General features: G+C 39.3%; 2 protein-coding genes across 2 annotated transcripts in view; one reads left to right on the plus strand and one right to left on the minus strand.

Moving 5' to 3' along the window:
• The window catches only part of LOC113111545 (melanopsin-A-like), a 33959-nt gene extending 6367 nt beyond the window's left edge, over positions 1-27592 (plus strand). Inside the window, exons 2-11 of the mRNA XM_026276362.1 lie at positions 1910-2052; positions 2272-2405; positions 14149-14352; positions 14504-14675; positions 14933-15097; positions 15945-16052; positions 17380-17563; positions 19884-20096; positions 21874-21939; positions 24017-27592. Of these exons, the coding sequence (XP_026132147.1) occupies positions 1910-2052; positions 2272-2405; positions 14149-14352; positions 14504-14675; positions 14933-15097; positions 15945-16052; positions 17380-17563; positions 19884-20096; positions 21874-21939; positions 24017-24202 (1575 nt within the window). The 3' untranslated portion in view covers positions 24203-27592. The remainder of the gene's footprint in view (positions 1-1909; positions 2053-2271; positions 2406-14148; positions 14353-14503; positions 14676-14932; positions 15098-15944; positions 16053-17379; positions 17564-19883; positions 20097-21873; positions 21940-24016) is intronic.
• On the minus strand, positions 4234-7592 carry LOC113111544 (uncharacterized). Its single transcript, XM_026276361.1, has 2 exons — positions 4657-7592; positions 4234-4378 (listed from the first exon to the last, which is right to left on the minus strand). The coding sequence occupies exon 1, from the start codon at positions 7565-7567 to the stop codon at positions 4853-4855; it is 2715 nt and encodes a 904-aa protein (XP_026132146.1). The 5' UTR covers positions 7568-7592; the 3' UTR covers positions 4234-4378; positions 4657-4852.
• Positions 27593-27875: the final 283 nt, after the last annotated feature.

Here is a 27875-nt window from a genome sequence, read left to right on the forward strand (position 1 = left end):
GTGTTTTACAGAAATTGTGCCATTTACCATTGTGACTAAAAAATTAATGACCTGTTTAATAATTTTTTGGAGTCGTTTCTTTTGAATAAGATTAGACGTGCCAGTTTTCGGTAATGCAATATAACACGATTATAAACATGCACAATATTGTTATCGCGTGGGCATTTCTAAATACAGAGAATAATTATTTTATTACAAAATAATCAGACTATTGAATGCATTTTAAGAATTCTTTTCCTATCAAGGGGTCACAATGTATTCTGCTGTATTCTGCATCATCGACTCATCTGCACTCTGATGTAAACGAACACGAATGAGAAGCGCATGGCGGAACACGTGAGAGGGGCTCTAGATGATAGCGCACATTCACTTTGACAGCAGATGGCACTATAACAAGCAGAAATGCAGCCATTACCCGGGAAACCCCGTAAACAAAGCAGCTGCGCTACTTTCTGGTCGAAGGCTGCATCCTCCAGAGGTCGCATTTGCAGGCTGCATCAAGCCTGGTTTATTTCAGTTAAAAGGATAGTTCACCCAAAAATGAAAATGTGATGTTTATCTGCTTACCCCCAGGGCATCCAAGAAAAACATATTCAAACAAAACCAAATTATACCCAGCGGCTCATGATGATACATTGAGGTGTAAAGAAACAAAACGATCAGTCTGTGCAAGAACCTGAACAGTGTTTATATATTTTTTTTACCTCTGATTTTCACCGCAATGTCTGAACTGTCCTTTGTGTTCGCGTCTTCTTTTTCAACATTTGCTCAAGGCATCTTGTTCTTCTTCTTGCTTTATGGTGGATCGCATACTTATAAGTGCATTATCATCACCATCACCTATCTCTAAAATGGACCATTGGCACTTTATTTACAATCTCAATTGGGAGTGTCAGTGGTCCAAAAAAACTCAGTTTCTGGGGTGCACAAGCCAATATGCTGTTCAGGGGCCATAGAACAAGAGCCATCTGATTGTTATTTTTGCTCAAAATATTCTGTATAGTTGGTGCTAATAGCCTAGTGGGCAGGGTGTTGATGTATGATGCCATTGTGTTATGGGTGTCCGGAGTTCGTTCGAATCCCAGCTTGAAGACTTTTCTCCCCCTAAACTTCCTGTTTACTCTATACTGTCCTATTGTATTCATATCAGTATTTTTTGTGACATTGATCATAAGTCTTTGTACAGATAGCCAGATGTTTTTTCTGTTGAAGCATAAGATGCATTTGGATCATTCTCAAATCATGCTGGAGAACATAATCCTCAGGTCTGATCCCAAATGTATAAAATTAGAGATGTATGTTTTGCAGTTTTTAAACATTCCTTATCCATGTGAATGTTTGCCACTCTTGTTTTGCTAGTCTGCATTACTCACCCATTGTATGCTCTCTAACTATAAAACTGACCTACAGAGTGTCAATTCTACTTGTTTTGCTCTATCTGGCTTTAGCCATTCGAGTCAATAGAGTGACTCAGGGATGGATAGAAGTATAAATGGATAAATTGATGCTAAAAGTGGCCGACTAAGATGTTGACATATCGAACAGCAGTGTTTGATGTTCTAATTGCTTCTTAAGAACTGTGTCTGACTCAAGGGCAAAAAACGAAAAAGGTGGCCCGCTTGCCATTTTAAAAGCTTTTATGTGTTCTCTGTTCCACACACCAATGTAATTAAAGAGCACAATCCACTTCAAAAACAGTAAATATGTTTTCTAGCTCTGCTGGCTATTGAGGTATTAAACCGGCATTATAGAGAAGATTTGGTCTATTGGAAAATTAAGACATTTATAACTTTATAAGAAAGGTGAAGCTCAAGTATTTAGATTCAGTGTGCTTTATGTGTAAATGTAGCACATTGTGCTCATCTGAAATGATCTCCTGCTATTCCTCTTTGTTTCTTGCTGTGCACAGGTGGCAATGGTGCAGGATGTTCGACATCCTTTCCCCACAGTGGATGTTCCAGACCACGCTCACTACACCATCGGCTCTGTCATTCTGGCAGTGGGCATCACCGGCATGGTGGGAAACTTCTTGGTCATGTATGCCTTCTGCAAGTAAGTCCAGATATACTGTATGTTGTTTGTGTGATAACCAATTAAATCCTGGTTAGATCTGCCCATCTAGAGTTATTGTTGCACTGCACAGCTAAGATATAGACCAGGGTTTCTCAAAATGGGGTTCAAGAACAATTACTAGAAATGGTTGGGCTCTTTTAACAGCATGCTTCTTTTTTTAATTGTAGCATTTGACATTTATTTTGTGTATGTTTTCAGGAGCAGGAGTCTGAGAACACCAGCCAACATGTTCATCATTAATCTAGCTGTCACTGACTTTCTGATGTGTGTCACTCAGACGCCAATCTTCTTCACCACCAGTTTGCACAAGCGATGGATCTTTGGGGAAAAAGGTAATCCAGATGTCAGATAAAAATGGGTGATTGATCAAACCCCTGGTTCATTTCCAGGATTTCATAGTTGCACAGATGCTAAGTCAACTTTACAGGGTGAGTTCATGAGACTGGTTCCAGTGCGGATGAGAAGAAAGTATAACAGATAATGATGAAGGATCTCAGTCTGAGAGGGATTATGCAGTGATGCATATCTGTGTATCCTGATGAAGGAGAAGAAACACCTTAGTGTCCACAGAGGTCAAAGCAATGTAGATATGAATCAGATTTCAGTTAGCCTGAACATATTTCAATTACATTGCATAGGGGCTTCTCGAAATCTGCAGGCGTATGTAAAAAATGTGCAATTATAAACTCTCCAAAAATTGTTTTTGATTCATTAAGCTGATTGTTAGATGAATCAGTACTCTGAAAAAAATTATAATATTTAGGGTTCGGCTTTATCAAGCTTTTTCCAGTGTGTTATTATTGAAGGGTAAACAGTGGTGATTATACATTTATTTTCCTAGAATATATAAAAACAACTGTTTTGTAAAAGCCCATTAATTAAAATTTACTGTTTTATTGACACTTTTTGCACAACTAACAAGCTTATTATTATTTTTATTTGTCTCATGGTTTGTTTATTCTATTATTGCATTATATTGTCACCAGACATGCAAAATCAGACGTTTTCTTTACTAATCAGTCAAGAACTCAATTTGATCAGAGGTAAACTGAATGACTGTTTAATGCTACAATCAGTGTTTCCAACCCATGTTTACAGTAATAATAGCACATATTATTTAAAAAGTACCTTATTCTATTTTAGTAGAAAGTTTATTTTACATTTGTTTAATTTTTATTCCTAAAACCCGGAAGACATTTAGCATATTTGAGCCATTTTTAACTATTTGCAAATAATATTTTTAAATATGCACACATTAACTTTTATTGATCAAAACACAGCAGTGTTTCTTGTCACATCACGTAAAATGACAACATATTTTCAATAAAAAAAAAAAAAAAAGTTGAGTAGTTTGCATCTCTGGATACACTCTTTCTCCTGTTGCATGATTACACATTCAGCATGCAGTAGCATGTGTGGGATTAATGTGATGCTCTAATGTTAGACTTTCGAATAATGCCACAGATAAAACAGAAAATGGCAGGTCATCCGAGGATCCCTTGATCACTGATGGTCTTGTTTAGATTTCAAACCTTTTAAGTACTTAAAGTGTGTTCTTTGAAGTGAAGTAGTTGCTGGATGGTTGATGAAGTGGAATGAGTCAAAGTCTCTTGAGGTCTCTCTTCAACCTGAGGAATGTGTGAGAGATCTGCTGTGCTTCCTCTGAATGATGTTCAATTAAACCCCCTCACAGTGCTGTAGAGCAGCTTTATAAGATGGTGAAGAGAAATGTGACCATGGGACCCACTCACTTCAGCCATTCACAATTCTACGAGTCATGTTGTCTCGAATCACAGTTGATCAGAATTTAACAAGCCTTCTCTGCCTGGAATAATCTTGTAGACATCACCTTGCTAATGATAACTGAGAATCTTACAACGCCCAGCAGCCATACATTGTTCATATTGTTTTGTTGTGAATATTTTATTCACAGTGTTATTATACTTTGCTTATCAATACATACATAAAACACATGCATATACAACTATAAATTATTCACATATACACGAATACTATTGGATGTTCAAAATATATTTATAAAATACATGTGCAAACAATATGGAATACATCTAATGTTAGTAATGAATGCACATGCTGTACACTTGTGAATAACTTGCGTATACTTAAAAACTTGACTCATGCATAGACCTATAGACACTACTAATAGGCCTATGTATAAACTCAATACATGCTATTCTGCCTTCACTAGTGTGTGTGAACTAGCTTTACAGATAGCTAACAATCTCCAATAAAGAACCAGGAAGCTTCTTGTTCAGTTGGTGTGTTTACTGGAAGGACTGTAAAACTGTAACATACAAAAACAATGAAAATGCATATTACAATCTCAATGATGTGAATGTACAATACAAATATAAAATAAGTAACTTAGAATGACTAAAACTCTCACAAAAACTATTGCATTAGTGAGCGATTACCATGAAACCAATATACATGGAAAATGCCAAAGGAAAGCTAACAATACTAGCGCCAAATATTCCTTACGAATTATGAAATGAAAACATGTTAAAATTACTAAATTCAATATCTAAAGGAAGCTAAAATCACTATCAAATAAATACTTACAGACAGATCTTTTTGGGAACCAAAATAATGATTTACAGACTTTAACACACTGGAGATCGACTTGCTGTGAGACTGTTAGGAGAATCACTGAACTACGGAATCTATACGTGGACAAAATGCACGAAACTCAAAACACAAACAACTCTTCCCACAAGGGGGCAGCACACTCCCCGCCTGGTATACTGCTATAACACTATTAACCTTTAACTAACAACACAATTTCTGAAATAGGTCTTGTGTACACCTTAGCAGTACCTTCTTTAATTATTCGTACATCTACTTTCCGTACTCTCTTATCTCGACCAGGGTAAGTGTTCACAATAAGTCCAGTAGGCCATTCGTTTCTTTTAACCTGAGTGTCCTTTAGGAGAACAACATCACCGATGGTTAAGTTTGTATGATCTGCTTGCCATTTTCTTCTTGGTTGAAGCGTTGCTAGATATTCTTCTCGCCATCGTTTCCAGAATGAGTTGGCAAGACTTTGCACCTGTTTCCATTGCTTACGGTACAAGTCTTTAGGATCGAAGTCTCCAGGTGGAATAGAGACGGGACAGATTTTCTGTGTAAGAAGGGCCCCTGGCGTCAGCAAGTCGGGTTGTTGAGGATCGGAAGACACAGGTACTAATGGACGACCATTCATTATGGCTGTTACCTCTGCCATGAGCGTCACAAGTACTTCGTGAGTCAGATTTGGAGAGTGAACTTTCAGCAACATAGCCTCCAGAATACGTCGGGCCACTCCAATCATTCTTTCCCACACTCCTCCCATGTGAGAGGAGTGAGGTGGGTTAAACTTCCAAGAGCATGACTCATTTTTGAGGTAGGATTGAAGCTCAGGATCTTCTGAACTTATCTGGAGCTCTTTGCACGCTCCAACGAAGTTCGTTCCACAATCTGATCTAAAGAACTTGGTGGGGCCTCTTATGGCCTGGAACCTTCTGAGAGCATTTATAAAACTTGAAGTTGAGAGAGACTCAACTACCTCGATGTGAACTGCACGAGTAACTAAACAGGTAAACATTACTGCCCAGCGTTTGTTCTCTGACACTCCACCTCTTGTCCTGCGAGTACAGATGTTCCATGGTCCAAACACATCCACTCCGACATTTGTGAAAGGAGGAGTTTGGATGAGACGATCGGCTGGAATTTCTGCCATCTTTTGTTGTTGTACTTTGCCCCTTAACCTGCGGCAGGTTGTGCATTTGGTGATAAGATTTGTCACCAACCTTTTTCCTCCAAGGATCCACAGTCCAGCAGACCTGATGGCTCCTTCTGTGATGTGTCTACCTTGGTGCACAACCTGTTCGTGATAGAACTGGACAAGCAAGGTAGCAATGTGATGCTTCTTAGGAATGACAATGGGTTGACTTTGTTCTTGAGTTATTTCAGCAGAGGTCACACGTCCTCCTACTCGCACCAGTCCTTCTTTATCCAAAAACACATTCAGATTCTTCAGTGGACTGTGTTTTGATATGACCTCCCCTTTGTTCAAAGTTTTTATTTCCTTTTCAAATATCTCGCCTTGAACAGTTTGCACAATAGCTAACTTTGCTTGTGTTAGAGCATCCATCTTAGATTCCTCTGACTCGGGAGCTTTTGAAATAGATCTCGCCTTTCCAATGAGTTTGGCGATAGCTTGGGTAAGACGTTTCCAACTGGAGAAGCGCTCAAACCTGTGTGAGCCAAGCGATTTTGTCACAGTCGTGGTTGCAAATGTTGAGACTTGTGGGCGGACTTCAGAGTCTGTGGCTGGTTCAACAAGTTGAAAGCTGTTTAATTCCGCAAGACACTCTCCATCACTTCTCCTCAAGAAGTCGGGACCAGTAAACCAATTGGTAGAACTCAGTAGTGAAGCTGGCACATACCGTGTTCCATGATCAGCAGGATTGCTTTCCGTGCTTACAAAGTGCCACTGACTGGGTTCAGATGACTTTCTGATGCGAGCAACATGGTTGGCGACGTAGACGTAAAACCTCCGGCTGGTGTTGTGGATGTAACCTAAGACTACTCGGCTATCAGTGTAGTATTTCACTTTGTGAATTTCGAAGTCAAGTTCATCCAGTAACATGTCTGCCAGCTCCACTGCCAGAACTGCAGCACATAGCTCCAAGCGAGGTACTGTGTGGACTTGTCTAGGAGCTAATTTGGACTTGCCCATACAGAAGCCTATGTGGACATGACCTTCGGTGTCTATGGCTCGCAGGTAAGCAACTGCTGATATGGCTGATGTAGAAGCGTCTGCAAACACACACAGCTCTTTTTGACAGGTAGCTTGCAATGTCGTGTTCACATACTGTCTAGGGATTTGTAGTTTCTCAAGGTCAACAAGCGAGTTTTTCCAAGATTTCCATCGTGCCTCTTTTTCTGCTGGTAATGGAGTGTCCCATTCACAGTTCTCTGAGCACAATTCTCGGATGAGAGCCTTGCCTTGCATGATGATGGGGGCAGCAAACCCAAGGGGATCATAAAAACTGTTAACAGCAGAAAGAATACCCCTTCTTGTGAATGGCTTGTCTTCTCTTGACACGAGGAAGGTGAAACAGTCATTTTGCAAATCCCAGTTCAGCCCTAAACTTCTCTGTAAGGGCAGGGGCTCAGCACCAAGGTCAAGGTTCTTCAGTCCCTTTGCACGTTCTTCCGATGGAAACGCTTCCATAACATCTGGGCTATTGGAGGCTATTTTGTGCAAGCGAATGTTAGAGTCTGCAAGCATTTCTTTGGTGCTTTTCAGGGTTTGAATGGCACTGGCGTCTGAAGGAAAGGAAGCCAGTCCGTCATCAACGTAAAAGTTTTTAAGAACAAACTGTCTGGCCTCTTCACTGTACTCCTCTTGTGTAGCCAGAGCCGCCCTCCGGAGGCCATAAATTGCTATGGCGGGAGACGGGCTATTTCCAAACACGTGTACAGTCATCCTGTACTCTCTGATGACCTTTGTGGGATCGGATCGTTACCTTCGTACCACAGGAAACGCACAAAGTCGCGGTGGTCCTCACGAATGACAAAACAATAGAACATTTGCTCAATGTCCGCAGTGATTGCCACAGGTTCTTTGCGGAAACGCAAGAGGACACCAATAAGTGAGTTGTTCATGTCCGGGCCGCTCAACAAAACATTGTTCAGAGACGTGTCTTTATGAGTGGCACTAGAGTCAAACACTACACGTATCTGGTTAGGTTTGCGAGGATGATAGACACCAAAGAATGGTAGGTACCAACACTCCTGGTCCTTGTCGAGTGGTGGGACGGGTTCCGCATGTCCTGACTCAAACATTTTCTGCATAAAGTCCAAAAAATGTTCTTTCATGAGGGGCTTTTTGTCAAGTACGCGCCGCAGCGAATTGAGACGTTTGACCGCTTGGTCTCGGTTGTTGGGTAGCCTGGGCCTGTTTGTTTTAAAGGGTAGTGGCGCCACCCAACTGTTGGACTCGTCCATAAACATTTGCTCATCCATGATCTCCAGGAAGAGTTCATCCTCTACTGACATGGCGGGTTTGTCATCATGAGGGGTTCTCATGAACAATTTGTTGGTGAGACAATCGTTTTCATCTGTGTCAATCAAGCTGGTCATGTTCAAAGAGTTAAATGGGGAGTTGGAGCTCATAACTTTTTCTTTGACATGGAAAGAGTTGGGGCAAGAGTCCAAGAGAGATGTGCGTCCATTGTACAACACTGTAGTGCGGTAAACACTGACTTTGCTCGGCACGTGAGCACCCCCAAGGCAAACCTCACCAATTATGACCCAGCCAAGGTCGAGGCGCTGGGCGTACGGAGCATCGTGAGGGCCGTTGTAGTGTTCTCTGACCTTGTGCACTCTCGGTATGTCCCGACCGAGGAGGACCAGTATTGAAGCATTTGGGTCCAAATCTGGAATCTTGTCTGCTAAATGCCTGAGGTGAGTGTGGTGTTCTGCGACCTCCGGTGTCGGGATCTCAGATCGATCATCTGGGAGCATGTTGCACTCGATTAATGTGGGAAGCCGGACGCTAATGTTGCCATCAAGAGACTCTACTATGAAGCCGTCAGCTTGGCGTGCCCTTGTTTCTCCCACACCTGAGCAGGTTTTCAAGGTGTAAACTTTGGTCCCTGAATTGACGTTAAAGATCTTAAAGAATTCTGTCTTTGCTAAAGACCTATTGCTTTGCTCGTCTAACACAACATAAACTTTCACTGCTTTTTCTTTGTGTCCAGCAGGATAAATGTTTACTAAACAGATCTTGGAGCATGAGCGTGAGCTGTTACCTTTGCCACAGATCTCTGTACATTTAGACACAATGGCTTGGATAGGACTTTCTGGCTGCTCCCCGCCATGCCCGTCTGGGTTTGCAGAGCCTGGAGTTTCTGTTTTCCATGGTGCTGGTCCAGGGTGCAGCGCGGTTATGTGGTGGTCGCTTTTACACTCAATGCAATGTACACTTGTGTTACAGTCTTTCGCCATGTGGTTGATGGAGGAACAGCACTTGTAACAAATGTTATTTTCCTAGAGAATAGCTTTTCTTTCATCCAAGGTCTTTGCTCTGAAACCACGACACTTGCGGAGAGAGTGTGGTTTGTTGTGAAGCGGGCACAGTTTATCTGGGTCAACCGCCTTTTGCTCACAGGATTCACGATAGCCTTTTGCAGCAGTTATTTCAGTTTTTCGAACAGATACTGCAGTTTTGAAATTGGGCTTGTTCAGTCTTTCAGGCCTATAAACACTTGGGTTGGTAGAAAGTAAAGGGGCAAAGCTTGGGTCATTGAGGGTTTTAGCTTTGTCGCACACAAACTTCACGAAAAAAGGGAATGGCGGGTATGACGCATGGTGTTGTTCTTTGTAGTAGGATGCTGAAGTAATCCATTTCTCTTGGAGGTGGAATGGGAGTTTTTGAACAATAGGAGTGATGCCCCGGGACGTATCTAGGTAACTTAGGCCAGGTAGGAGACCATCTACACGGGCAGCATCAAGCTCTGAGATGAGATCACCTAGCTCCCTTAACTTGTGATTTTCTCTGTTTGCGATTTTGGGAAAATCTTCCAACTTTTTCAAGAGAGCATTCTCTATTGCTTCAGGGGACCCGTAGCTGTCCTCCAATCTTTGCCATACCATTTTGACACCAGCGGTGGCATCATAGGTGTGTACAGCTCTTAATCGTTTCGCTTGCTCTGATGATTTGGGGCCTAGCCATTTGCAGAGGAGATCCAACTCCTCTCTTGGGGATAAATAGAGACCTACTATAGCGTTCACAAAAGATGCCTTCCAGGCCCAATAATTTTCAGGCTTATCATCAAACGTCAGGAGCCCTGAGCTAACCAACTCTCTGCGAACCAAATATTTGGCTAAGTCTGATGTGGCTGGGGAATTGGACTCGTTTGCATTGACAACAGGGCATGGAGACGATAGCTTGGGCTGGAAAGGGGCAGACTCATTCATAGAGCGTGGCTGATATCTATGATCAGTAGTAACTGGGGTTGGATACTGTGAGTGAGAAGTGAAAAAGGCATTTTTGAATGAGCTTTGGGCATAAGAACGATCTGCTCCGCTAGTGTTGCCATACTGCGAGGGATGTGCCTCAGGTAGCTCTTGAAATCCATATTCACTAATCTCACTGTTTTGTATGCTGTGCTCTTTGACTTTATTTTGGACAAAATCACCACTGTATTTTTCTTGCTGAGCTGCTGGAAGCACTAATGTGCTAGCTTGTGCGGAGGCAATGCGGGTATTAGTCGGCACAGGTGGAACTGTTATAGGCTGGGTGACGTTGTCGCTGTTTTTTGGAAACAAGGTATACCCATCTTCATCCTCGGCCGCTGCTTCCAGGACCTTTGCTTCGGCGTTGGCGGCTGCAGCTGCACTCTGTAAACGTAGTTTGAGGAGATCAGCGGTGAGCTCTGCTTTCTTTTTTGCAGCTTCAGCTTCGATGTGGGCTTGTTCTTTTATCACCTCTGCTTCTTTTTCAGCGTATGATGCCTGTGCTTGAGCGGCAGCTGCTTTAGCGCGTGCTTTTGCTGCCAAAATGCTTGCGTTGGACCTTTGACTGGCCCGCGACCGCTGACTGGATCGTGAGATGTTAGAACAATTCGATCTCGTTTCCCACAGGTCACCAACGTTGCTAACTGTACTTTGGTGGTCTGGGGCAGCAGTGTTGTCTTCTGTATTGACTTTTGATTGAACTTCCATCTGTCTTTTTACTATTCTGCCTTCACTAGTGTGTGTGAACTAGCTTTACAGATAGCTAACAATCTCCAATAAAGAACCAGGAAGCTTCTTGTTCAGTTGGTGTGTTTACTGGAAGGACTGTAAAACTGTAACATACAAAAACAATGAAAATGCATATTACAATCTCAATGATGTGAATGTACAATACAAATATAAAATAAGTAACTTAGAATGACTAAAACTCTCACAAAAACTATTGCATTAGTGAGCGATTACCATGAAACCAATATACATGGAAAATGCCAAAGGAAAGCTAACAATACTAGCGCCAAATATTCCTTACGAATTATGAAATGAAAACATGTTAAAATTACTAAATTCAATATCTAAAGGAAGCTAAAATCACTATCAAATAAATACTTACAGACAGATCTTTTTGGGAACCAAAATAATGATTTACAGACTTTAACACACTGGAGATCGACTTGCTGTGAGACTGTTAGGAGAATCACTGAACTACGGAATCTATACGTGGACAAAATGCACGAAACTCAAAACACAAACAACTCTTCCCACAAGGGGGCAGCACACATGCATATACACCTACAACAACACACACACATACATATAAACTCGTTGCATGCAGACACACCTATACATACTCGCATATACATATCCATGCATATAAAACACTTGCACAAACATGCAAAATAAAATTCACAAATGTATACCATTCTGAAAAGAATACCCCAATTTTTTTCTTTCTTTCGCGGGCAGGGAAAAACACACAGCCTGAATGCTGCCTGCTCTCGCCCAAAACTTCTCTTGACTGAAGCTTTGACATAATGGAAGCTTCCGGTCACACTGAAGGGCGTTCCCAAGATCTTCTGATAATCTGAACATAATACATAATATTGAAACAGTGGGAAAGAGTTTGTTGATATTCTTGATCTCTCAGGTCTTCTCATAGCCAAGGCTAATCAAGCAAAGGTTTCCAGCATTATTTAAATTAGTGGTCAATATGGGCATTTTCAATTACAGTTTCTTAAACTTATACCTTTTTACAGAGTGTAAAATGAAAAACCTGTTCACATTAGTGACATTTCCAAAGCAATTATAGATTCACAGGGTTACAGGGTTTCCCATTATTATTATAATAACACATCCACTGCCCACATGTGTAGCTTGTATAAATTAGCTAGAATACATACAGTATGTTGATAAGGAAAATGTGTTCTTTTTCATCTAAAGCCATTTTCCAGTCTTATTCTTTTTATACAGAAGCTTGACTGAGGTGGTTGTTTTATTATAACTGTGTAGTATGATTTAAAATGAAAGTGAAGTGACGTGTGGCCAAGTATGATGACCCATACCCGGAATTTGTAGTAAAACAGTAGTGAACACAAACCCATATTGCTGTGGCACAATATAACAATATAAAGGACTTGCTTTATTAATGCAGTACTGGATTATTTATTCAGTGTATTATGAAATTCATAAAAGGATTAAAAATCTAAATGTGCTGAAAAAGTGCACACCTTTAGGCCATCTAACATGTAGATGAGTTTGTTTCTTAATCATAACAGATTTGGAGAAATCATTACATCGTTTGTTCACCAGTGGGTCCTCTGCAGTGAATGGGTGCCATGAGAATGATGATTTATATGAACATAACAATTATCCACACCAATTATGGGAGGCCGTTTGAGACGAAACCCACTGAAACACTTGCGATACACATCGAAACACTTGGGCATACATGTTAAACACTTGCGCATACATGTTAAACACTATATATCTGTGCATATATAAGAAAGACATGCGGTTACATAGGAACTCTTTGCAAAAACTGCGCTTCTGTTTCCAAAGCCCCTTTCACACTGCACGTCGGACCCAGCATATTGACGGAACATTGCCGGGTCGCCTTCTGTGTGAAAGCAACCACGTCCCAGGATTGATTCCCACATTGAACCCGGGTTCAACCCAGGATGAGCGCTGTGTGAACAAAAGCCAGATCTAATGCCACGTCGAAGTGATGACACGCGTTATCGCGCGACTCTTTTACCGGCTGTTTTGAAGGAAGATCAACGTTTGCGACAAAAAAAATATGTGCAAACTGTAATGAAGCAGAGATCAGTTTGTTCCTCACTTTCCGCGCTGATGCCGAGATCGTTCGCTTGCTTCAGTGAAAGTATAACGTGCCTAGCGTTTTCGACTCGTCCATTACACATCACGCCCTCTTTTATGCTCTCTCACACGCGAGAATGTTCGAAAGTGCAGTCTTTGTGTAGGTACAACACTACGTGGGCGATTACAGGGTAAATGCAAAGAGTTTCTATGTAACCACATGTCTTTCATATATATGCACAGATTTATATTGATAGATATATAGTGTTTCCCATGTACGCGCAAGTGTTTCACATGTATGCGCAAGTGATTCACACATACGTGCACGCGTTTCACATGTATGCGCAAGTGTCTCACATGAACAGGCAAGTGTTTTACATGCATGCACAAGTGTTTCACATGTATGTGCAAGTGTTTCAATTTGTATCACACGTTTTCTATGTGTATTGCAAGTGTTTCAATGGGTTTCCTCTCAAACAGCCTCCCATTCACCACTAGTCCACTGGTCCTCTAGTCCCTCAATTAACATTATGATAAGAGGGGTGGGGCCAAGAGCCATGGGAACAGAGACGCAGAAACTGCAAACTACTCCCCCCTCTTGGTGAGCCGATCATAGCGGCCACGGCGTACCTGGGGGTATGGACAGACAGACGAGGCAAGAGAAAATGAGAAGAAAGGATGAGGAGAGGCAGAGACGAGAGAGGGGAGAGAGGAGAAAAAAAAATCTTGTTCTGGTACCCACACAAACTGCCGCTCGGGCCTCCACCAGTTGGGTAAACTCGACACTGGATAGCCCTCAGTGGACTGGGGAAGGAGACGGGAACCGGTGAACATTTAAATAAAACTTTAATAATAAAATAAACACAAAAAAGCATGACAGCCCCTCGGGGACAACTCCCGTGCACAAACATAACCAAAAGACAAAATAAAATCCAGGCCTGGTCCTCTCTCGTCCAACACTCTTGACACTCCTCCTTTTGAAACATGCAGTTCTTCACTTTACAAGACGTTAATTAATGGACTGGAGTCATGTGCATAGCTTTAATGTTATATTGGCGGTTCGGACAGCATTTCTTACGGCACCCATTCACCGTTGGTGAACAAGTGATGCAATGCTTCATTTCTCCAAATCTGTTCCAATGAAAAAACAAACTGAGGATGATTAAATTTTCATTTTTAGGTGAACGGTTCCTTCAGCATATTTCTTTTTACAGTGTTTTTCTCTCTCCGCAGGTTGTGAATTATATGCATTCTGCGGCGCTCTGTTTGGTATCTGCTCAATGATCACACTCACGATTATTGCAGTAGATCGATACTTTGTGATCACTCGTCCTTTGGCATCTATTGGCGTTATGTCCCGCAAACGAGCCCTGTTAATACTCTCTGCTGCTTGGGTGTACTCTATGGGCTGGAGCCTGCCTCCATTCTTTGGATGGAGTAAGTGCTTTCAATCACTCACTTAAAGAAAGGCATTTCATTGTGAAATACAAGATTATATAATGTATATATGCTTCATTTGTTAAAAAGGAAATTGTACCTCCTCACTTTTAGAAGCAGCAGCGTGTAATTGCATTTTTTATATTCTCAGGTGCGTATGTCCCTGAAGGTCTGCTGACATCCTGTTCATGGGATTACATGACTTTCAGTCCTTCTGTACGAGCCTACACAATGCTGCTCTTTACTTTCGTTTTCTTCATCCCACTTTTTGTCATCATGTATTGCTACTTCTTCATCTTCAGGGCCATCCGAGATACCAACAGGTACATGCTTTTACCATGCTTATGAGCATATTTGACCATGTTTCTGGACCAGAAAGAGGAAAAATACAGTTTTTCAGTAAAAAAAAAAAAAAGTTAAAAAGAGGAGTGTAATATATCAATAAGAGATCAATTTTAGATTAGCACTATATTTTAGCGATACAAATACCTCAGCTTTGTAAACTGATGTATATGCTGTCTCTTCTTGTGTATACTGTATCTATCTGTTTGTTTACACATCTGTACGATGGGAATAACAGAGCTGTGGGAAAAATCAATGGAGAAGGAGGACCCAGAGACTCTATCAAGAAGATGCATCGAATGAAAAATGAATGGAAGATGGCAAAGATAGCACTCATAGTGATTCTTTTGTATGTCATCTCCTGGTCTCCGTACTCGTGTGTGGCTCTTACTGCTTTTGCTGGGTGAGAATCAGTATGTCTTGCACCCACTAACCAGTGCTTTTATTACATCCTTCTTGATGATGTAAGCCAAGTAGTGTTGACTTCAGCTTATTTTTTGTTTGTTTTATTTATTACTTTTTTTATTATTTATAGTTACCTGTGGCAACTAAAACAGCTACATATTTGACGCATTAAGTCATACTTCACTTGTCACTGTAACTATGCCTACACACACTATTCACTGTTAGTGCAAGAGTAAAAAAGTTTGAACCTAGTTATATTTTCAGACAGTGCAAAAACTGTCTAGACACTCGGAAATATGTCAAATTAAAAAGAGCAGATAGCTTTAAATGAAAGATTATCAAAATGATCTATTTATCTCAATCATTGTGAGGTATAGTATGTTTCGTGTGGGAAGCAGATATTTTTCAAGTTAGCTATAAGTAGCTAGGGAGCTAGCAATGAAACTTAATTTTTTGATAACTGTGGCAAAATATAATATAATATGGATACTTCAAATAAATCGCTGACGAAAATATTTTTGTATAATTTAAAATATAATATATATGTAAAGACGTGTTTTGTTCCATCACTGTTTTCTTCCATCCACCCTCACCGAGAAAAATGTCAGAGACTGTGAATAAAAATTCACTGAGCTGTTTTCATCAGATTCCCTTTGACAGGTTAATGATTACATACGCCACGTACCTGCTGCTTCATTTCCAAAGGACTCAATGGTTTAACTCATTTACCGCCTCTTCGTAATCTAATATGTCTGTGTGGAGCTGTGAGGCGATGTCTTGCTGGTTAGATGAAAGTAAAGCATTATAATGATGTGTAATGTTATGTCCTCTCACTCCTTCCACAGCTACGCTGACATGCTCACACCCTACATGAACTCTGTGCCTGCTGTGATTGCCAAAGCATCTGCCATCCATAACCCAATCATCTATGCCATCACTCACCCCAAATACAGGTGTGACGATACTCATCATAAACCTTTCTACCAACAGCTGTCTATTCTGTTGTATTTAATGAGAACGATAAATAGTCATGCCTATCGGTTGATGTACATTCACAAATTATTACAATTATATGAATTATACTGTGACCTCATAGCGAACAAGAGCAAGAAATAACTGATATGTAATTTATAGAAAAATCCTGAATTCACACTAGTGTTTACAAGTTTAAGCTGGAATTTATAATTGTTTTTGAAAGACATCTCGTATGCTCAACAAAGCTGTTACAGTAAAAATAGTAATATTATTACAATTTAAACAACTGTTTTCTATATTTTTGTAAAATCTAACTCATTCCTTTTATGACGAAGTTGAATTTTTAACCCTCCAGTGTTTAGTGCCACGTGATCCTTCAGAAATCATTCTAATATGCTGATTTGGTGCTTATTTCTTATTAATAATGTTGTAAATAGTGCTGCATTTTATTGATTTTTTTTTTTTTGATAAATAGAACATTAATGAAGAGAGCATTAATGTGAAATAGAAATATTTTGTAACATTAGATGTCTTTCACGTTTGATCAATTTAATACATCCTTGCTGGATAAAAGTGTTAATTTCTTTTTTTTTTTAAACAATCTTACAGACCCCAAACTTTTGAACTGTAGTATATTTATTTATTTGTATCTTACTGTAAGAAATTTCAAATCCTGGCAATATTTTACATTGCTCACTAAAATTGAAATACCCTGGCTGCATATTGAAGCAATGAAGCACAGCCGACTCAAAAACCAGCAGCTCCAATTTATTACACACCCTGGTTTCCAATACCAAGAGACCTGTCCAGTGAAATGAAACATTGTTCCACGAACATGCAGGCTGCGTGCTTCAAGGCCAGGCAAACCCAAATCGATCTGCGGTTTTGTGTACAGAGTGCAAGCACAAGTACCTATAGATGACAGAGGTAGATTCTGACCTTTAAAAGTCAGATTTACTTCAGATTGATCTGCTCTGGATGCATTAGGCCATGTGCTGCTCATAACAGATCTGAAGATTAATGCCTCATGATGAAGCACCTAAATGATGAGGCCATCATTTACCCATTCTTATCACCTGGAAATAATGGGAGCCTTGGGAAGGATTGATTTGAGCTGTAAAGTTTGGTTTTGACATAGGACACTATGAGTTCAAAATTACCATGCCCCTTAAAAATGGAAGGCTATTTAAACCAAAAGTTGTATTAATATTTCATTGACAGATATAGAAAGCTGATGTGAACTGCAGTATGCAGTTTCCTCTCTCAATGTTCCAGTCCTTCTTTCACATATCACTTCTCTTTCAGGTCTGCCATTGCAAAATATATACCATGTCTGGGAGTCCTGCTGTGTGTGCCTCATAGAGACCGGTTCAGCAGCAGTAGCTTTATGTCCACACGACGCTCTACTTTGACAAGCCAGTCCTCAGAGACCAGCAACATGCACCGTGCCGGAAAGACACGCTTGTCCTCTGTGTCTGACAGCGAGTCGGTAAGAAACAAACTCTACATGTTTGTGAACCCAAATTCTGTCTGAATAATATAACTAGTGTCAGAAATTGTTAGAGAGTGATAATTGTCCCGTGAAATTGATTTTTGAGTTTTGAAATTTTATCAAATGGCCAATCTGTAACTTAATAGACCAAGAACAGAATATTATGCAATATATCAAATGTTAGGTAATAGATAACTAACAGAGGAATTCAGTGTAGACACCATTCTAATAACTGTGGCATTTTGTTCACTTTCTGTAGCATTTTCGCTGTTTTTGTTGTTTTTGATGATTTCTCTCCCTGTGATTAACAATGTGATGAAAGTACTGTACACATTGCATTAGCTGCATGAGGACATCACCACGAGAATTTGATTATAACACACAATAACACTTTTGTATAGGGGCCAATTCTCACTGTTAATTAGCTACTCATTAGGATGCCCATTATTAACAAACTGGCTATTTATTAGTGCTTACATATTCTGCATGATAGGGGTGTAACGGTACGCAAAAATCACGGTTCGGTACGTAGCTCGGTTTTAAAGTCACGGTTCGGTTCATTTTCGGTACAGTAAGGGAAAGAAATGCAAACATTAAACTGCAAGTTGTTTATTACTATAAACTTTTTTTAACAATTTGTTTACACTTTTTAAAAATACTTTTTAATAAAATATATATAAAATACAAAAAGAATAAGAAATAAAATACTGCTGCAAAGTTCTCCACTAAATAAAATACTCTCAGTCTCAAACCAATATCATATAATAAAATATAATGAAAAATATAAATAACTATGATTACAGTGCAGCATTACCAATCCCAGCTTCTAGGCCTGCTCATATTTAAAAAAAATATATATAACTTTTCCAAAGTGTAAAGTGCAGCATCAACAGTTTCAGTTTTTAGACCTGCTCAGATTTCATTATTGCGTTGGACAGATCGGAAATTAAGAGCAAAGGTCTGTTTAAATGCCGACGGGAGCGGCGTTTGAATTACAACCTTTTTTTTTCTAGTTGTAGTGATGTTCACACTCGCTTGATGCCTTTTGAAAACCTTAGGCCGGTGACACACAGGCATATTGCACCTGTCAAACATAGTCTATTTTGCCGTAGATATTGTTGACAGTGTCCTTTATCAGTAGGCTTTATATTTATGCTCAACATGGAGTATGGATATTGTTGTCGTGAAGAGAAGATCCTGGTCTGTCGGTGGTCTCCCTCTATGTCACCTACAGTAGCAGCAGCGCGCCAGCACCGCGTCAGGCATGATTCTGGTGTGTAAAGACACAGAAAACGCGAAGCAGCCATCACGCAACTGACACGCAGCAGAAACGCACGCTCACGCCACGCAGACAGTGTGTCACCGGCCTTAGAAGCAGCTGCAGGGCTGGATTTGCACTGAACGCAGAGACTTCCGCCACTTAATATGTTCGTTTGGAAACACGAAAATGTACTTATGTTCCACTCACAAAATATTGCATTCGGTCATTCGGTACACACGTGCACCGTACCGAAAGCCCTGTACCGAAACAGTCTGGTACGAATACACGTACCGTTACACCCCTACTGCATGACCATATTCTACATCCCTAATCCTAACACCCAATACTTAAATTTAACAATTACCTTACTAACTATTAATAAGCAACACATTAAGAGTTTATTGATCCTAAAGTCATCGTTAATGGTATGTTAATAGCAAGAATTGGACCTAAAAATAAAGTATGACCACCTCAGTAATGCATGTAAAGTACATTTAAAGGGATAGTTCATCTAAAAATTTAAATTCTGTCATCATTTCTGTCATCAGGTGAATACAGATTTGGAAAAAGATAACAATGAGTATATGATAAGTGTGCACGATAAATATCGGCTGATAATTAATGCGCATCTCGTCAATAAAGCCGGTCTCTAATCGGCTGTAAATTCCAGAGCTGGTGTTTAACTGACAAGCTGCGCAAATCAATGGTGATAATGAATGTGGATTTACGCAGTTTGTCAGTTAACAACGGCTCTGTGTAGTAACAGCTGCTCTATGGGAAATCACGCACCTGACGGAATTTACCACTGATTAGAGAACCGGCTTTACTGCCGAGATGCGCATTAATTATTGGCCGATATTTATCGTGCACCCATAGTATATGATGGCAAAATTAAAAATTTTAGGTGAAAAGTGGCCAAGCACTCTCGTTTGCATTTGTGTAAAGTATGTTTCTGTCCTTCCTCATCCAAAAGGTAACAGCAACCTCACAATTATTCTTTTTGGATTTCTCTTGAAGCTGTTTGATCAGCATGCAGTGTGTGTTGTTTATGGACAGGGCTGGACAGATACAGAGGCAGATCTCACCAGCGTGAGTTCACGCTCTGCTAGTCGTCAGGTCTCATCTGACATCCGTAAAGATTTGTCAGACTTCAAGCACACCAGCTCTCTGAGGCTGAATGTCAAGAGCAGAGACTCAGGTATCTTCGACAGAACCTCGGCCCAGAGTCTAGCTGAGCCAATCTTGAACCGGACCTGTACATACATCAGCGTAAGTGAGAGTCTTCAAGAAGTTTTATATCTAATTTCATTAATCAAAAGCTTTCCAGCTCACTTAGTGCACCTTGATATATGCAATTGGGAAGACCACATTCATTTCAGACAGGAAACGACTTCATCAGATTTAAAATTCATTTGGAAATTTCATTCCATCCTTCATATCTTGAAGACAGTTTCCACCAGCATAGTTCTGTGACAAATGATAAGAGTGTGCATGCTTATATGTGCTAATGATGTTCTTTCTGTGATTTCTTTTGACTGCACATCAATGAAATTTGAGGGAGATTCGGGCTTCACCATTTTTTCTTAGATGAAACGGAGCGATCACTTTTCTGAGATCTACACACAGCTCTTCTTGCTTTTTTTTTTAATTTAGCCTGGTACTGGTATTGCTGAATAATGATAGTTTTTTTTAGTTTCATTTAAATGATACATCACAAGGGAAACATTATCAAAAGTTATTATCGAAAATTGTATAAAAATTTTCTGACTGAGAGTCATGCACTGCTTATTCAGTGGCATCACTACTGAGTCTTCAGCACAGAGCAGTATACGACCAAAAACATTCAGTGCAACTGGTGTGCTCTATATATTAAAAAAAATGTCTTATGAATCGATTTCTTCAGTGAATCATATATACAATGCATCCAGTGAACTGATTGATTCCTGAGTGAATTACTTTTATGAACTGGTTCCTTTTAGTAAATCAAACACATATAGCAATACCAATATAGTCAGACTCTCATGAGGCATTTTTAATGAATCAAACACATGCAGCGCAGCCAGTCTGATCTGTTTTACAGAACGAATGACTCTTGTGAGCCAGTTCTTTTTAGTGAATCAAACACATAAAGTGCAGCCAGCATAATTGGATTCCTCTTATGAGCTGGTAATTTTTAATGATAAGGACAACCAGTGCAGTCATGCGTTATTTATTATTGAATACAAATAAATAAATAACATTTTACCATGTTTAAAAAATATTTTTACTATAAAAAAATTATATTTTAATTATTAAATTGAATTTATGTAACTTCTATAAAGAGGAATAATTATTTATTAATTATTATTATTTTTATTTATGTTTAATTCTCAGCTTTATCAGAACAGACTAGTGACCCATTTTTGGATTGAGACGCACCATTGAGAACCACTGATCTGCTTCACTGGAGCGATCATACAACATAAAGAGAAATAGTTAGTCAATCACACTACCATGTTAATGAACTGAGACAAATCCAAGTTTTCTGCATATCATTTACCAGTCAAAAGGATATATAATGTCACATTGTTTCTAGTTTCCAGTCACAAAAACTATTTTTAAGAATACGTTTTATAAGAATAAATGTCAAATCACATTGATTTGGCTCCCAAAGTCTCCTTTTGTTAATATAATGTTAATCAGGTCATGAGCCAGTAGAGCAAGGGAAAGATGTAGATATAGTGTGGGTCAGTGCACGGACGTTTCTTTAAAGAGCAGACTCGAATGAGGGTCCATTACATTGAGATTAAGCCTGCCTTAATTCTCCTGCTCTAATCTGCTGGTTTTAGAGAAATAATCCCCATAAACAGAAGCTCATCCCATGTCATCAAGATGAACGGCATTAGTGCATCCACTGGGTGGCACCTTTTGCTTTGCCCTTCCGCCTCAGTTTTTGTTGGTCACAGCCCATTTTAAACACTAGGAGACTGGCAGTGAGCTAACTTAAGCAGCGATTAAAGATCTGAACTTGAAGAATGTGAAAAATCATAAATTCCATCTCTTTCAGACGGTGGGCGACAAAGATGAGATCTCCATGGCTGAGGTCAGCCTGTCCAGTTGTCTCTCGTCCTCTGTAAGTGCTCTTTTTTAGACTGAATTAGTTTACTAATTATGTTTGAGTTACAGTTATTAACATATGATGTCAGTCACTTCATGTACCGATGCATAAACAGGAGATCTCTGTAGTTATTAACATGCAAGTGTCTGTTGTCTGGAAATGGATGTAACAGAAGGTCTGTGCGTCACAAAAGCAGATGTACATGTGATTATGTAACTAAGAGAGGGAATTGAACGACATTTTTTCAAGAAAGATCAAATATAGGAGGAGAAATAATAATAATGCAACAGTCTTAGATATTCCTGGAGCAGATTTCTCAGAGGACGCTGAAAAAAAACTGTTCTGTAATCTTTTTTTTAGGTTGTGTAAGAGAAAACACTGATGTGTTTGATTAATATGGGACTGAAATTCCATTTGTGAAACACAATTTTACTAAACTCTTCAGGGAACATTAGTCCCCTCCAAACAGATTCAATGGTGGTATACATTCCTATTTATTAATCTTTTGTGTTATGAAGGAGTTGTTTGGTTAAGCATACATAATAAGCATAAAGCATGCAAGATATCAATTAGTCACATTCTGAAGAAGAAAACAGCTATAGCTTGATCATCAGAGAGAAGAGATGCACAAAAAACAGACTTTATATGAAACCAACCCACAAGGTCAAATTAGGCATCCAATTGTCTTGTGTTGAGACGCAGTAGTGTTAATCAGAGAGGCCAAGCTACACTGTAGCGACTGGAACCCAATGTTAGAAGCAATGACAGGAAGCAAACCTGTCGGTGAATGTAAACACAAACTCTAGTCCAGAAAGTTCTCAGCAGATCAAGCTGAAAAACATTCCTGTATTGCTGAGCATCAACATGACTGTGGCAAGATTTGGGTGCCAGTGCACTGTGGGAGTTTTCATTGATTCCAACAAGCAAGTCTAATACCTGCTTATGCACTCCCAGCCTGATCTCATGAAGTGTACATATTAATAAAACACACATGTCTTTTTTCTGTGAATTGTGGGGACTGCTTTTACTTTTATACTGACCAAACAATATTTTCTATACCCTAAGCCTAAACTTAGCCTGGTAATATTAATCACTGCTACTTCGCTTTGCTTCGTAGACAGAGTCTGGAAGGGCATAATTGACAATCATTTACTTTCTCGTGGGGTGGGGGTGGGGGGTTGTCTGAAGTTTAAAATCATTTGTTACCCATAAACCAGTCACATAACGTCTGGCTATGACGTGTGTTATGCTCAGCCGCCTCACACTTCCACTGTAAACACAGGAATGCTACGACAACAAAACCATCGAGCGAGTTTCGACAATCACAATTATCGCCTTGCTGGACTTCTGCCTCCCCAGTTTCTTGCTGACGATCGGTTACAGTTGATAAATTAAACTTTTCCCAAAAACCGGTTGGGAGTAGGGCCACAACTACTCCCGACAAGGTGACAGAGAAATGGATCCCTCCATTCAAAACATGAAACAAACACTCTTCTTGTTTGGGCTTCAGGTGGCAAATGTTGGGAATATTCTCCACAACAGAGCGAATAGTATCCCATGTCTCCATGTCCGCTGTTGTTTTCGATTTCCCTAACCTAAACTACAATCTTAACCTTGGCGCTTACACTTAGTTTAGCATCTATGTCACGGCTCTTAGCTCCCGCCCTCTGTTTGTTGATTGGCCGGCTGGTTTGGAGCCGGAGGAAAACTGGGAGATGGTTTGCTATCTCAGACTGTGTACAGAAGCGAACTGAAATTGAGCGGAAGTACGAAGTCTGAAATAGTCAGGCTACCCTAAACCTACCCCTTACAGAAAACCTGTTTGCAGTGTTACACTTTCAGATAAAGTTCATTTATAATCTTTAAAAATATTTTTCCCTTCACAATGTCAAACATTTCAGGTTTTACTATCCTTATGGGGACAATTGGTCCTCACGATGTAGCATAAACAGGTACACACACACATATTTATTCAGCATGGATGCATACAATTGACCAAAAGTGACAGTAATGTAATGTTACAAACGATTTTACAGTTTTATCAGTTTCCACATTTTCAGCTGACTGACTATCCTTTCTCTGTCACATTAAGGCAAATACAGTCTCAGAGAACTTGGATGAGAAAAGACTGTTGGCTCGGATCCCTTCTATCATTGTGACGTCAGAGTCCAGTCCTGCCCTCCTCTCAGAGGGGCGCAGCGGTGGCCCATCCAGACAGCTCCCAGGTGCTCCGGTGGAGGCAGCCTCTGTCACTGCGGAAGCTGCTGGGATCGACTGAATACTTGCTGCACTACTACTTATTTATACTTCAGGACAACATCTTAACAGACTCTTGGTCATTGGAATTATCCCTTCCTCCTTTTTGTCTCCTTTACACAGGGCTCAAAAATGAACCTGCATGCAGTTACAGCTGACACCTGAAATTTGGCTGTGTTGTATTTGTTGTACTTTTGCCTGTTTTGAGGTGAAAAATGGGCAACCACAGGCTACGGGGTAAACAGGGTCTTTATTTTTGAAAGAGGATCCCCTTTAAGGCTTCTTTCAGTGGTGTGGAGATAAGCATCTCCTCTCAGGGAAGAATGACAGTTCTGTGGGAAAAGCAGCGATCAGTGTCTCAGTTATGGATTGACGCTGCTCAGAATATGTATTTAGATACATCCATCTCTTCTTCATCCATTAAAAAGTCGTGCTGCAGGCCATAGGAATAAACAGTTCCCTGCGTCTGCAGAAGATTAAAAATAACACAATGTGACGAGAACTTTCAAACACCTATTTTTTACATAGCCAGAAATTAAATTCAATGAAGGGTAGAGCCTTGTCTACATGTGTAATCACTCTAGGACAGAAACATGGATATTTTAATGTTTCTATAAAGGTAATGTGTGTAATTGTTTATGTATATACTGTATGTAAAAGTGTTTTAATTATAATGGCTGATATAGATAAATGTTTGATGCTTTCTAATACTACTTCATTGAAATATATTAAAAACAAAACAATAAAAGCTAAAATCAATCAGTCATTCAGAATGAATAAAGTGAATTTAGGCATCATAACATTATAATGTACTGTCTAAAAATATATATATTCATTTTCAGATTTGATAAAGATTACAATTATCAATACTTTTAACAAATTGACTTTATCTTCGCTGTTAAACACTTCAGCTTTGAGTTTTAGGTATTCCCACCAACATCATAATAAAAACAAGCACTTTGATAACCAATTATTCTTGATGCTGATTGAATACATTTGTAGATTTTTTTTCCAGCACTGTTAGGCCAATGCATATAGTTGTATATATATTATTGAATGTTAATGAGAAAGTGCGCTCAACAAATGATCTTGACTGTATGATTTCTCATGTTTCTGTATCCACATGTGAATATTCATAGTTGTGATTGTCTGCATGCTTTCTTATTAATATAAAATAGGCTCCTCACTGATCCTCACTTTCCATGCAGTCTACAGTAACCCATATTATTGTGAAAAATTGTCTTCTAAATTCTGGTCTCAGAGCCCATGGCTTTAATGAACTGTACCTTTCAGATGCAGATTTGCCTTTCTGCTGGATTTCAGGGATGCTTTAGTGGGATTATTATGCCAGCATCTGGGAGTCCCTAGGGTTTATAGGAAAAACACTTTTAACAAGATTAGTTTTGGGAAAGTGCCCAGTCAAAACACTCCATTGCTTTTAAAGGCTGCTGTTTTGTCAAAGTTACATACACAATCTCAGATAATGGTCTTTGACGCAGTTCAAATGCACTGTCACTCTCTCTATCTCTCCTGAGAGATACGGTTACCTTTTAATTTTGATGGTAAGTGTTCTTCATAGACGAGTTTATGATTTGACGAGGTTGGTTTGCATATTTACTGATGTTGCCAGAATGTTCACCTGATAAGCAACTCTTCATTTAGCGGTGACACACGTTTAGCAGTGAACACATTCTGTATATCCAGTCACTCACAGTTATCATGTAGGTCAATAGTGTGTCTGCTGACTTGCGTGTGATTTGTTGTCTGGACGCCGTCGGGTGACATAATCAAGTGTTATAAATGATAAGTTATCCTATTAGCTAAAGCCACCAGGTCATATTATTTGTGAGAACATTGTCACGTCTTCACTGCCCTTCCCTTTCCTGTTCTATTGACTCTAATTCTAATGTTCACCCCTTATTATATTAATAGTTGCATTGTAAAATTCATAATGTTCATTGATTTACTGTTTATAAATGCACTTGCAAATTAAGGCAGACTTTATTTCTCAATACCCGTAAAACTGCATTTGTATATTTTTTAATTAAAGCAGCTGTACATAATTTTTTTCTTTCCAAACTCTCCTGAACATCTGTTCTGAGATTATGTAATTTGGAACAAATTCTGTGAAAAGGTTGGTCCCAGCTTACAAAAAATATGTTTCTAAGAACATTCTGTTATTGTCATTATTGAAAGAAAATGTCATTTCTCGATGTTCTTTGAATGTTCAAAACGTCCGATTTATTTTATAATTTTGCAAACATTATTGGAGCGCTATTTTTAAAAGTACCTGAATGTTCTGTACAAGAAGCAACATTAAAAATATATAAAATAAATAATAATAATATATTTTGAGAGCATTGAAGACCAGATGAAACTCTAAACAAACATTCTGTTACTGGAAGACTGCTTGTTGATCTACTTTGAGAGAACCTTGACAGAATGTTAGCCAAAATTGTGAGAATCTTCCTTATGTCAGAATCAAATGCTTTTGTACAACTATAGTGTAATTACATTATATATGTATTAGTTATATATTTAGGCAATGGATTACACTCACTTAAATGTAGGGGGCTCTAAAGTCACAAAAATACACAAAACTGCTTACAGTTGCTTTAAATAATGGATATTTAGTTGGTTTTCCACTTATAATTGTCCTAGAAAATTGTCCTGTGGCTTCATGATTCTTGCATATTAATTCAAACCATTTGTGACGAGTAAACCAGTGTGTTTATGATGCTTCCACAGTGCAAACCACAGCAATCAATTCATACAGTCCTCACCTCAGCAGCTTCTCTAACATGGAAAGGGACTGGAAACATGTAGGCTTGTGAATGTTTCTTAGTCAAGAGGTCCAGATTAGATGTAACGTGTGACTGTTAGTCAGAGGTGCTGATGGCTGCTATCTGGCAATTTGCACTGCAGGACTGAAGCCTTTTGTTAATATTCATCACCCAAAATAAATAAAAAGAAAGTAAAAAAGCAAATTTCCCCCTCATAAACTACTTCCCAATGGTCTGGAAAAGCCTTGAGCAGCCTATAATGTAAGCAGTTGGTGGAAAGTGGCTCTGCATTTATATAAGATTCACTCTGACTCTTACAATGAGCTCTGAACAAGGTCACAGGCCCCTGGAGATAGGATTAAAGAGTCAACAACTCTATTCCACTGACTTTTTTCTTCTTTTTTTTCAATTTATAATAGAGTATATATAGCCTGGACTCTCTGACCTAAATTAGAGATGATCTGAGTATCTCTGCTGACCTTATGTTGGGGCCGCTGCAAAACCATATTTTATAGTCCTACTTTGGTATTTTGTATTTATATTTCTTTACTTATTGTTTCTCCTAATCTGTAATTTTTGTGTGGTGCTACTGAGTTTTCGTCACAGCTGTTCTTCATGCACATTTTGGATGGCCGAGAGCATACAAATCTTAATCCATCTCGCAATGTGTGTGTGAGATTTTGCTTTAATTTATTGGATGATGTATTTCAGTGATTTATAATGTTAATAAACATAAAATTCTAAGTATTATGAGTTATACTTGCATGTAAAACCTATATTTATGCTTTTTGGTTTCGGAAATTAGAAAAGATGTCAAATGTGCAGGTGTTAGATGATGATAATCTTTGGATATGGTAAGCACTGTGATAAAGATGCTGAGAATAAACTTAACGTTTTTTTTTTTAACCAATT

The sequence above is a fragment of the Carassius auratus genome, chromosome 12, assembly GCF_003368295.1.
Source record: "Carassius auratus strain Wakin chromosome 12, ASM336829v1, whole genome shotgun sequence".
Lineage (NCBI taxonomy): Eukaryota > Metazoa > Chordata > Actinopteri > Cypriniformes > Cyprinidae > Carassius > Carassius auratus.

Excerpts from the sequence above, each read along its gene's own strand:
- LOC113111544 (XM_026276361.1), bottom strand. The coding sequence starts at position 7,567 with ATGACTGTACACGTGTTTGGAAATAGCCCGTCTCCCGCCATAGCAATT.